The 10,732-nt window shown below is 67.6% G+C and overlaps 1 protein-coding gene across 1 annotated transcript; it reads right to left on the bottom strand.

Moving 5' to 3' along the window:
- Window positions 1-458: 458 nt before the first annotated feature.
- GTF2H4 (general transcription factor IIH subunit 4) lies at window positions 459-10,731 on the bottom strand. Its single transcript, XM_075016787.1, has 14 exons — window positions 10,686-10,731; window positions 8,922-9,055; window positions 8,352-8,456; window positions 7,389-7,520; window positions 6,456-6,552; window positions 5,912-6,000; window positions 5,660-5,771; window positions 5,507-5,575; window positions 4,165-4,248; window positions 2,983-3,115; window positions 2,123-2,253; window positions 1,827-1,874; window positions 1,352-1,430; window positions 459-1,253 (listed from the first exon to the last, which is right to left on the bottom strand). Exons 2-14 carry the CDS (start codon window positions 9,050-9,052, stop codon window positions 1,081-1,083), a joined length of 1,383 nt encoding a protein of 460 aa, XP_074872888.1. The 5' UTR covers window positions 9,053-9,055; window positions 10,686-10,731; the 3' UTR covers window positions 459-1,080.
- Window position 10,732: the final 1 nt, after the last annotated feature.

Here is a 10,732-nt window from a genome sequence, read left to right as displayed (position 1 = left end):
CACCCAGGCATGTGCGGGTGAGCACCCCCACGAGAAACACACTGTCACCACAGATGGCTGGGGGTGCTCTGCTGATCCAAGTGGCACCTGAATCTCTCTTGGGCGGCCACCCACGTGCTCAGCTTACAGGAGACACCAGTTCCCACCCCTCGCTGGCTGAAACCTCCTCCTTTCCCCAGCCACAGAAGTCCCTCTTTTGTGGCGAGTGCTCCAGGACAGATGGACTAAGGACAGGCTCCCCCAGCTGAGATGTCGGGGAGTTTTATGTTCCCCGGTGGCTTTTCTGCGACCCAACTGGGGTGCCCTGTTAAGTAGCCAACAGCCTAGGCTGGTTGCTACCCTGCTACGTGCAGGAAAATTCGAGGCAGGGCTCCCCCAGCTTCAACACACCTGCCAGCGAGGGCCGTCCCAGCTCAGCCTGGGACACTGCCACCTCCCGAGCCAACGGCGAGCACAGCAGCTTTCAAATGGGAGCTTTATTCAGTCTATTCTTCAACTGCTAAACAAAATAATCCTATTTACAAGTGATGGGCTGGATTCTCCTGGCTCGGCTCGGCCCCCGCGTGTAAATCCAGAGACCCCCCTGCGGAGCCAGCAGGGAATCAATCCAGCTCTGCCGTCGCTGGGCCAGGGTGAATCGGGTCACTCCAGTCACCGCTGGTGCAAATTGGGTGTGACTTCAATTGAGCTACTCCTGCTTTACACCGGGGGAGAGGGAACCTGGGTCACCCCACAGATGTCCGGGGGCAGACATGCCACCCCCACGTCTAATGCGACCGCAGCCCTAAGCCATGCCTTGGAAGGTGCATCCCCTCCTGCAAACCCAGGGGCTCCGGCCTGGTCGGCGAAGTAGCACCCCACAGTTAGCCCCTGCCCCGTGAGGGGCAGAAAGGGGGCTACTCCAGCACGTAATGCCCCAGCTGCGGGCAAGGCAGGGGCACAGAGATCCACCCAGGTTAGGGGATGACGAGTGGGAATAGAAAATGCTGCGATTTAACCGTTGCTGAAGCCCCTGGGTTCCCCCAGACGTCCAGTGGCGTCTCCCTCGGCCGGTGGGGCAGGGCCAGGCCCCGGGTCCCCTTAGGAGCTCTGCTTCTGCCTCTTCCAGAACCGCTTGACGTCGGAGTGGCCGGCGGGGGTCACCACCATGAGGCGCTTGGCCGGGTTCTCGAAGATCAGCACCCCCAGGTCCCGGGCGTGGTTGCGCAGCAGCTCGAAGTCCACCTGGGACAGGAACTGGTTGTACAGCACACCTGCGCGGGGAGAGAAGGGAAGAGACAGCCATCAGATGCCGCCAGGACAGCGCCCCTTCCCCGCTGCCGGCGCCCAGCCCGGCCCGCGAGGCACTTACCCTCGGAGAAGCGCAGCCGGTCGCGCTCCAGCTCCCAGAGCCGGATCTGATCCGTGATGGTCGGGGGCAGCACCGGGGTCTGCAGAGGGAACAGGGGAGGGGTCGTTCAGCTGCCACCCACAGGGCCCTGGTCACTAGGGATCTGTCCCCTGCCCAGTCCCTGGGCCCTCGCCTGTTTCTACCCCCACTTCTCCTTCACCTCTCGCTGGCTCAAGGATCAGCCACGTTACCCCAGCTCCTTTCGCCTCTGCCAGGGCAAGTCCCTTCCAGCCCTTCAGAGTTAGGGAGACACAGGCTGGGGACCCAGGAATCCTGGTTCCTAACCCCCCTCGACCCCACTGCCCTCCCAGAGCCACAGATGGAACCCAGGAGTCCTGGCTCCCAGCCCCCCACTGCTCTAACCAGGAGACCTCAATCGCTTCCCAGAGCCAGGGTGGGACCCAGGAGTCCTGGCTCCCAGCCCCCACCACCTCACCTGTCTCAGCATCACGGGGTGCGCTCTGGTCCGTAGGAAGTGGATGATCTGCAGGCAGAGGAGACAGGGTTATCGCTGGCCCCCCACAGCCTCTCCTTCCCCCCACAAAAGTCTTGGCTGATCCTTTCCCGTAATCAGATCGCCCCCTTGCTGGGGTGAGCACTAGGGCTGGAGACGGGCTCCCCAACACCCCCCCGCATCCCAACCACTAGGCCCCACTGCTTTCCCGGAGCTTGGGACAGCTGGGGAAGGATCCCAGAACCTTCCCCCCACCGCCCCGACCGTCTGCCCCTCACCTGCTCGGCCGTGATGCCGTTGGCAATGGCCTGCTGGACGCTCTCGCGGGTCACCTGGGCCACCACCAGGTTGGGGAAGCGGTACTGCATCTCGGAGAAGAGCGCGATGAGGGCAATCTGCAACTCCGAGTCTGGGGCGGCGGAAGGGGAGGAGACACGGTCAGGGTGGGCGGGGAGGGGAGTGGGAAATGAGGCACGAGGCCCCGAAAGTCCCAGAGACCTGGCAAAGGAACCCAGGAGTCCAGGAGAGATTCCAGCGCCTCCCAGGTGATTAACAGCGTGCCCACCGCTGCGTTGTGTCTTTCTCCTGGTGGTGCGCCTGGCCCGGTGCGCCCATAAAATTATTCCGCGCCTGGGCAGAAAAGACGAACGGGAACGCTGTCTCGGCGCCTGGCTTCTCTCCCCGCTGCACGGCCGGCTGTCCAGCCCCGGGTCTGTGCTCTCCCCCAGCCGGAGCGCTCACCCCCTGCAGCCCTGCCCTGAGCCCCTCAGCCCCACGCTGTCCAGGGATGGGGCGAGGTTTGTTACCGGCCTCGAGATGGGGGTAAAGGTGTCGCACTTCCCCTCCGTAGCGGCGGACACAGGAGTCGTTCCCACGCACCCACAGACAAACGCAATGCTGGATAGAACCTGGGGGTCTTGGCTCTTCGCGCCCCCCCCGCCCCACCACTAGGCCACGCTCCCCTCCCAGAGCTGGGGCACAGCCCAGCCCGCCTGGCTCCCAGTCCCGCCTCACTGTACTGTAGGAGGCAGGGGCTTCTCTCCGTCCCCCCACCCCTCCCACGGGACAGCCACAGGCTCCGGAAGGAGGCCGCCGGGAGGGAGGGATGTGGGGGGCGGCCCCAGGCCAGGACCCCGACCTGTGTAGGCGTAGATCCTGTAGTTGGTCTCCACCACGATGAAGCCCTGGTTGTGGGTGTCTGTGGTGGTGCCGGAGATGCCCGAGGACAGGTTAATGGCCAGGCGGGTGGGGTAATAGCGCCGCGACTTCCGCTGCCGGGAGGGAACGGGGGTGTCTGCGGAGACTCGTGTGCCATGCGCAGCCCTGCCGGGGCCCCTCACTCCCAGCCCCGGGCGCCCCCAGCCCTGCCGGGGCCCCTCACTCCCAGCCCCGGCCCTGCCCAGACCTGGGCACCCCCAGCCCTGCCGGGGCCCCTCACTCCCAGCCCCAGCCCTGCCCAGACCTGGGCACCCCCAGCCCTGCCGGGGCCCCTCACTCCCAGCCCCGGGCGCCCCCAGCCCTGCCGGGGCCCCTCACTCCCAGCCCCGGCCCTGCCCGGCCCCGGGCACCCCCAGCCCTGCCGGGGCCCCTCACTCCCGGCCCCCAGCTCTGCCTGACCCTGCCGGGGCCCCTCACTCCCAGCCCCAGCCCTGCCCAGACCTGGGCACCCCCAGCCCTGCCGGGGCCCCTCACTCCCAGCCCCGGGCGCCCCCAGCCCTGCCGGGGCCCCTCACTCCCAGCCCCAGCCCTGCCCAGACCTGGGCGCCCCCAGCCCTGCCGGGGCCCCTCACTCCCAGCCCCGGGCTCCTCCAGCCCTGCCGGGGCCCCTCACTCCCAGCCCCAGCCCTGCCCAGACCTGGGCGCCCCCAGCCCTGCCGGGGCCCCTCACTCCCAGCCCCAGCCCTGCCCAGACCTGGGCACCCCCAGCCCTGCTCAGCCACAGACTCCTCCAGCCCTGCTGGTTCCCCTCACTCCCGACCCCCAGCTCTGCCCAGCCCTGCCAGTGCCCCACACTCCCAGCCCGGACCCAGGCGCCCCCAGCCCTGCCGGTGCCCCTCACACCCGGCCCCCAGCTCTGCCTGACCCTGCCGGTGCCCCTCGCTCCTGACCCCCAGCTCTGCCCAGCCCCAGGCTCCCCCAGCCCTGCCAGCGCCCCTCACTCCCACCCCCAGCTCTGCCCGGCTCTGGGCTCCCCCATCCCTGCCAGCGCCCCTCACCCCCAGCTCTGCTGCTGCCCCTCACTCCCGACCCACAGCCCCCTGCGTCCCAGCCCAGGGCTCCCCCCAGCCCTGCCGGTGCCCCTCAGTCCATCCCCACGTACCTTCCTCTGGAAGACCAGACCAAATTCCCGAAGGTGCTGAAGAAAACTGAGCAGTGAGTCGCTCATCCCCTCCACCGAGTAATCCTGCGGGCGGGGAAGGGGGAGCCAAGACACAGGGACGCCGCTGTGAGGCTCCCGTGTAACCAGGATCGCTCCCCTAGCTCTGCCCCACGGTGAGGGACCTTGCTCTGGCCCAACACCCGTCACCCACCTGCATTCTCTGGCCCCACAGCACGAAACTGACCAGCCTGGTTAATTTCACACCCTTCCCTTCTCTGGGCTGCCCTCAGCGGACCTGACCCGACCCATGTTTTCCCCAGGGCAGGTGGTTAGCGGAGGGATGGGAGTGCTAGTGGGTCAGTCCCAGGTTTCGGCACAAGCCGACGTGCAGCACCAGGAGAAACACAGCGGCTTGCTCAGGGTGTCCGTGACGGAGACGGCGTTTTAGGGCTGATCTCCGGACGGGGGCGTCCGGCTCCTCAGCTGGGCGGCACCTGAGGGCTTGGCTAGACGTCCTGGAAGATCGACCCGCTGAGGTCCGTCTTCCAGAGCTGGATTTGGCGCGTCTGGTGAAGACGCAGGACAAACAGCCCCCTCTGGGCTCAGCGTGTGGGACGGAGGCTCAGCCTACGCCCGGGAAAGAAGTCGACGGTATTACGACGATTCTGGTCTGAAATCGACTTCTTTCCGCGGCGCGGACGTCGCCGTAATTTCTCCAGGGCGGCCGCCCGAGCCAACGCCGGTCAGGGCTGGAAGTCGGGAGATCGGGGCCAAACTCGTGTCGCCCCGAGCAAGCCGCTGGGTCGCGCAGTGCCTCAGTTTCCCCAGCTGCACGAACGGCGCGGTGTGGAATCCCGCTTGTCTTCGCCAGCCCCACGTGGGTGTTTTCCTATCCGTGGGTGGGGCAGATTTGGCTCTGTGCACCGCGGCATGAGCCGAAGTGCACCGCCAGGAGGAATAAAACCCCCGGCTGTGGGCTTTGGAATCTCTGCCCATGGACAGGGAACAGCCGGTCGTGGTAATCTTTCCTGCCAGCCTCTCAGCCGCTACAATGGGGATCGTCAAGTGAACTGCCGGCCGGTCTCCTGTGGAGAACATCGGGGTGGACCGGCCTCTCTGTCCTCCTTCTGACCTTGCAGAGCTGATCCAAACCCCAGCAGAGACAGGTGGGGGGAGCTGGGAGCCAGGACTCCTGGGTTCTATCCCTGGGCCGGGGAGGGCAGTGGTGTCTTTTAGAGCAGGGGAGATGGGAGCCAGGACTCCTGGATCCTGTCCCCAGCTCTGGGCGGGCGGCGGTGTCCAGTGGTTAGAGCGGTGGGGGCTGGTGTTGCGCCAGCCTTACCTTGCCCAGGGTGGAGAAGCTGAGCTGGAAGAGGAAGGAGAGGATCTCCACAAGGTCCATGCCTCGGGTCTGTGGGGGGGGTGAAGCCGAGGGGTTAAAACAGCTGGGGGGGGGCAGTGGGGAGCGACCAAGGGGGGAGGGGCGAGATCTCACCTCGGCAGACTGCAGATACTGCAGCATGAAGTACCAGAGCTGGGAGGCCGTGTCCAGCAGCAGGAACTGGAAGCCGGCCGAGGTGATGCAGGGGGGCTCTCCGGGTTCGCTGCTAGCGGGTGGGGGAGAGATGGGGGTCAGGACTCAGCACCCCTGGGACTGGGGGGCTGGGTCACCACAGCCACTAGGGGCCGGAGGGGAGCTGGGGTCGGGGGTGTCCCACAGCCTGCCTAGCCCCGTGTCCCCACTCACCTCTTCATCAGCCCGGCCTGGGTGAGCAGCTGGGCGAGATCCTGGCTGACCGCGGCGCTGGGGGAGCCCACCATGAAATGCAGGATCACCTGGGCAGCAGGACACAGAGAGGTCATTGTTGCTGTTGGGCTGTTCCCCACCCCAGAGGTGGGCGCATCTCAGCGCTGGGGGAGTGAGTCCTAAGCCGTGTCACTGTCGGGCTGTTCCCCACCCCAGAGGTGGGCGCATCTCAGCGCTGGGGGAGTGAGTCCTGAGCCGTGTCACTGTTCCCCACCCCAGAGGTGGGCACATCTCAGCGCTGGCGGAGTGAGCCCTGAGTCGTGTCACTGTCGGGCTGTTCCCCGGCCGCCTCACCCCAGAGGTGGGCGCATCTCAGTGCTGGGGGAGTGAGCGCTGCGCTGCGTCACTGTTCGGCAGCCAGGACGGCTGGGTTCCATCTGCAGCTCCAGGAAGGCAGTGGGGTCTAGTGGTTAGAGCAAGGGGGGCTGGGAGGCAGGACTCCTGGATCCCCTTGGGGTCAGCCCAGGGTGTTCCCAGAACTCACCTCCCACCGCTCTTCGGCATATTTATCCAGCGAGGGGACGTCCCGGGCGTGCTTGTCTGGGCCCAGCTGGCTGGTGTCGTCCGACCAGGCCTTGCCCCTACGAGACACAAAACAGGTTCACCGGGGTGGACACGGGGGTGACCTGCAGGTGCCTCTAACAGGGCAACGTGCCCAAGGCCAGGGGACAGCTGAGGAGAGAACCCAGGAGTCCTAGTTCCCCAGCCCCCCCTTTGTTCTAACCCACCGCCCCGCATAGAACCCAGGAGTCCTGGTTCCCCAGCCCCCCATCTGTTCTAACCCATCGCCCTGCATAGAACCCAGGAGTCCTGGTTCCCCAGCCCCCCATCTGTTCTAACCCACCGCCCCGCATAGAACCCAGGAGTCCTGGTTCCCCAGCCCCCCATCTGTTCTAACCCACTGCCCCGCATAGAACCCAGGAGTCCTGGTTCCCCAGCCCCCCATCTGTTCTAACCCACTGCCCCACATAGAACCCAGGAGTCCTGGCTCCCCAGCCCCGCCCTTTGTTCTAACCCACTGCCCCACACAGAACCCAGCAGTGCTGGTTCCCCCCCACCCACTGGGCTGCCCTATGAAATGACTCTGTTTGGCCCAGAGACCAGGTCCAGTTCTGATCTCGGCTCTGGGAGGGGTGTGGGATCTAGTTAGAGCCGGGGGGGGGGCCGGGAGCCAGGACTCCTGGGTTCCACTCCCAGGCCTGAGAACGACCGCTTTCATCACAGCCGATCCCGCCCCCTCCCTGTGCCTCAGTTTCCCACTCCAGGCAGGGAGGCTCGCGACAGCCCCGTGGGGGTGCCAGAGGAACCGAAACAATTCAGGCAGCTGGCTGCCCAAGGGGCCAGTCTCTGCACAACCTCCAGCCCCCCACCGTCGCACACTCGCTGCCCCACGGCCGCCCCCGCCCCAGGCACTCACCCGCCCAGCAAGGCGATGCGCAGGTTCTCCTTGAAGATGGGGTTCAGGACCAGCCCCTGCAGGCCCCCCGGGAGCAGCTGGGTGTGCCAGAGCCGCAGGCCCAGCAGGACGTCGGAGCTCTCCTCCTGCTCCCTGGGGCGACAGCCCACCCCCGTCAGCTACGCGCCCCCAGCAGCCCCCAGGGCGCAGGGCAGCGGCTGGGCCCCAGCCAGGGGGCAGGAAGGGATTTAGCACTGGGAGGGTCATGTCTCCCACTGGCGCTGGGGGGCTGGATGAACCCAGGGGATACGGGGTCGTTCCCCGCTGCGGGGCGCCGGCTCTGATCCGGCCTGGGATTGGCTGGCTTGGGCAGCGGGAAAGGGGGGGCGCCGGCTGTGATCTGGGCAGGGATTGGCTGGCTCGGGTGGCGGGAAACGGGGCGCCAGCTGTGATCTGGGCAGGGATTGGTTGGCTTGGGCAGCGGGAAAGGGGGGGAGCCGGTTGTGACCTGGGCAGGGATTGGCTGGCTTGGGCGGCGGGAAACGGGGCACCAGCTGTGATCTGGGCAGGGATTGGCTGGCTCAGGGTGGCAGGAAATGGGGCCCAGGGCCCCATCTGGGGGGGGGTGCCAGCTCTGATCCAGCCTGGGATTGGCTGGCTCTGGGGGTGTGTGAAATGGAACTTTCCCCTCTAGGGGCTGTGATCCAGGCAGGGATTGGCTGGCTCGGGCGGCGGGAAACGGGGCGCCGGTTGTGATCCGGGCAGGGATTGGCTGGCTCGGGCGGCGGGAAATGGGGCGCCGGTTGTGATCCGGGCACGGATTGGCTGGCTCGGGGTGGCGGGAAAGGGGGCCCAGGACCGTCCCCTTCTTCAGGGCACCCTCCCCAATCCAGGGTCAGGGGAACATACTGGCTCAGAGGGGCGGGGGGGCACTGTACCCCCCGCTCAGTATCCGAGGTCCCCGACCCCCGTCCCTGGACTTACTTGGCGTAGTCCTTCTTTACCCACAAGGCCACAGCCGCCCGGGGGAGGGGCTGCTCCAGGAAGAGCATCCGCATCACGTAGGTCTTAGCCAATCCCGGCAGCTCGCTGGGAAACACAAATCCAGGCCTCAGGGGCGCTCGATTGGGCGGCTCCACTTGGCTCCGCCCAGGCGAGACCTCCCAGGCCAGGCAGGGAGGCGGGACGCCAGGGTAGATGGGCCCCTGGGGTGGGCAGGAGCAGGCAGGACACCAGGGTAGATGGGCCCCTGGGGTGGGCGGGAGCAGGCGGGACACCGGGGTACATGGGCCCCTGGGGTGGGCGGGAGCAGGCGGGACACCAGGGTAGATGGGCCCCTGGGCTGGGGGGCAGGCGGGACGCCGGGGTAGATGGGCCCCTGGGCTGGGCTGAGCTGAGGGGCAGGCGGGATGCTGGGGTAGATGGGCCCCTGGGGTGGGCGGGAGCAGGCAGGGAGCAGGCGGGATGCCGGGGCAGATGGGCCCCTGGGCCGGGCTGGGGGGCAGGCAGGACGCCGGCGTAGATGGGCCCCTGGGCTGGGGGCGCCCCACACACCGGAAGACGGCCAGGCAGGTGGCGGGGTGATTGTACAGCTTGTCCAGGATCCCGGGGCTCAGCCCCCGCAGGAACTCGTGCAGGTTCTTGCATCTCAGCTGGACACGCTGCAGCTTCCCCACCGAGTCCATCGCCTGGAAGGCAGCAGGGGAGATCGCGGCACGGCACGGCACGGCACGGCACGGCACGGCTCGGCACGGCGCGGCGCGGCACGGCACGGCACAGCCGAGAGCCACCGCCTCTGCCGGCGCCGTTACTGAGACTCAGCCCTTTCCCCGTCTGGTGAAAAACCCAAGCGCCCACCGCCCGCGTCTCCCGTCGGACGCACGCGCCCTCCCGCCGTGGGGCCGACTTCCCAACGCGCTGCCCGGCTGCACCGTGGGAAACAGCTCTTCCAGGAGAGCTCGGCCCAGCCCCGCTGCTCCGCACCCCGAGGTCGAGGGAGCTCGCGCCTCGCGCCCGTCTGCCCCACACCTATACCCCCAGGCACTGCCCTCCCGCTCCCGGGGCCCCCTCTGCCCCAGGTACACCCTGGCTCTGCCCTTCCCCATTTCTCCCACCCCCCCTTGCCAGCTCTCCTCTCTGCTCCATTGCACCCCAAGCTCTGCCCTGACCCCTTTCTCCCCACCCCGCCAGCTGCCCTCTCTGCCCTGCCCCCTTCTCCCAGCCCCTGCCAGCTCTCCTCTCTGCCCCATTGCACCCCAGCTCTGCCCTGACCCTTCTCCCCACCCCCCTTCCAGCTCCACCCTCTGCCCCACTGCACCCCATCTCTGCCCTGACCCCTTTCTCCCCCCCCCGCCAGCTCCACCCTCTGCCCCATTGCACCCCTAGCTCTGCCCTGCCCCATTTCTCCTGCCCCCCCCAGCCAGCTCCACCCTCTGCCCCACTGCACCCCAAGCTCTGCCCTGCCCCATTTCTCCCGCCCCCCCAGCCAGCTCCACCCTCTGCCCCATTGCACCCCATCTCTGCCCTGACCCCTTTCTCCCCCCCCCTGCCAGCTCCACCCTCTGCCCCACTGCACCCCATCTCTGCCCTGACCCCTTTCTCCCCCGCCCTGCCAGCTCCACCCTCTGCCCCATTGCACCCCAAGCTCTGCCCTGACCCCTTTCTTCCCACCCCCTGCCAGCTCCACCCTCTGCCCCACTGCACCCCATCTCTGCCCTGACCCCTTTCTTCCCACCCCCCCGCCAGCTCCACCCTCCGCCCCATTGCACCCCAAGCTCTGCCCTGACCCCTTTCTCCCACCCCCAGCCAGCTCCACCCTCTGCCCCATTGCACCCCTAGCTCTGCCCTGACCCCTTTCTCCCACCCCCTGCCAGCTCCACCCTCTGCCCCACTGCACCCCAAGCTCTGCCCTGACCCCTTTCTCCCACCCCCCCGCCAGCTCTCCTCTCTGCCCCATTGCACCCCAAGCTCTGCCCTGACCCCTTTCTTCCCACCCCCCTGCCAGCTCCACCCTCTGCCCCACTGCACCCCATCTCTGCCCTGACCCCTTTCTCCCCACCCCCCTGCCAGCTCCACCCTCTGCCCCATTGCACCCCAAGCTCTGCCCTGCCCCATTTCTCCCGCCCCCCCGCCAGCTCCACCCTCCGCCCCATTGCACCCCAAGCTCTGCCCTGACCCCTTTCTCCCACCCCCCTGCCAGCTCCGCCCTCTGCCCCATTGCACCCCAAGCTCTGCCCTGACCCCTTCTCCCAGACCCCCACCCCCTCTGCCCCCCATTACACCCCTAGGTGCCACCCCCCGAGCCCTGGGGGGACCCACCTCTCGCTGTCCGCGTGCACCCGCCCCGGCCGGCGCCCCCCACCCGC

This window comes from Carettochelys insculpta, chromosome 22 (assembly GCF_033958435.1).
Source record: "Carettochelys insculpta isolate YL-2023 chromosome 22, ASM3395843v1, whole genome shotgun sequence".
Lineage (NCBI taxonomy): Eukaryota > Metazoa > Chordata > Testudines > Carettochelyidae > Carettochelys > Carettochelys insculpta.
The sequence above is the reverse complement of the archived record's forward strand: the minus strand, read 5'-3'. Positions and strand labels throughout refer to the sequence as shown.

What these genes read in the sequence shown, in the direction of transcription:
- GTF2H4 (XM_075016787.1), bottom strand. Translation starts at nt 9,052, where the DNA reads ATGGACTCGGTGGGGAAGCTGCAGCGTGTCCAGCTGAGATGCAAGAAC. An exon ending in GTCTGGTCTTCCAGAGGAAG is followed by an intron (nt 3,116 to 4,164) that starts GTACGTGGGGAT and finishes CCCTCCCGGCAG; the next exon opens with CGGAAGTCGCGGCGCTATTA. An exon ending in ACCCCGTGATGCTGAGACAG is followed by an intron (nt 1,431 to 1,826) that starts GTGAGGTGGTGG and finishes TTCCCTCTGCAG; the next exon opens with ACCCCGGTGCTGCCCCCGAC.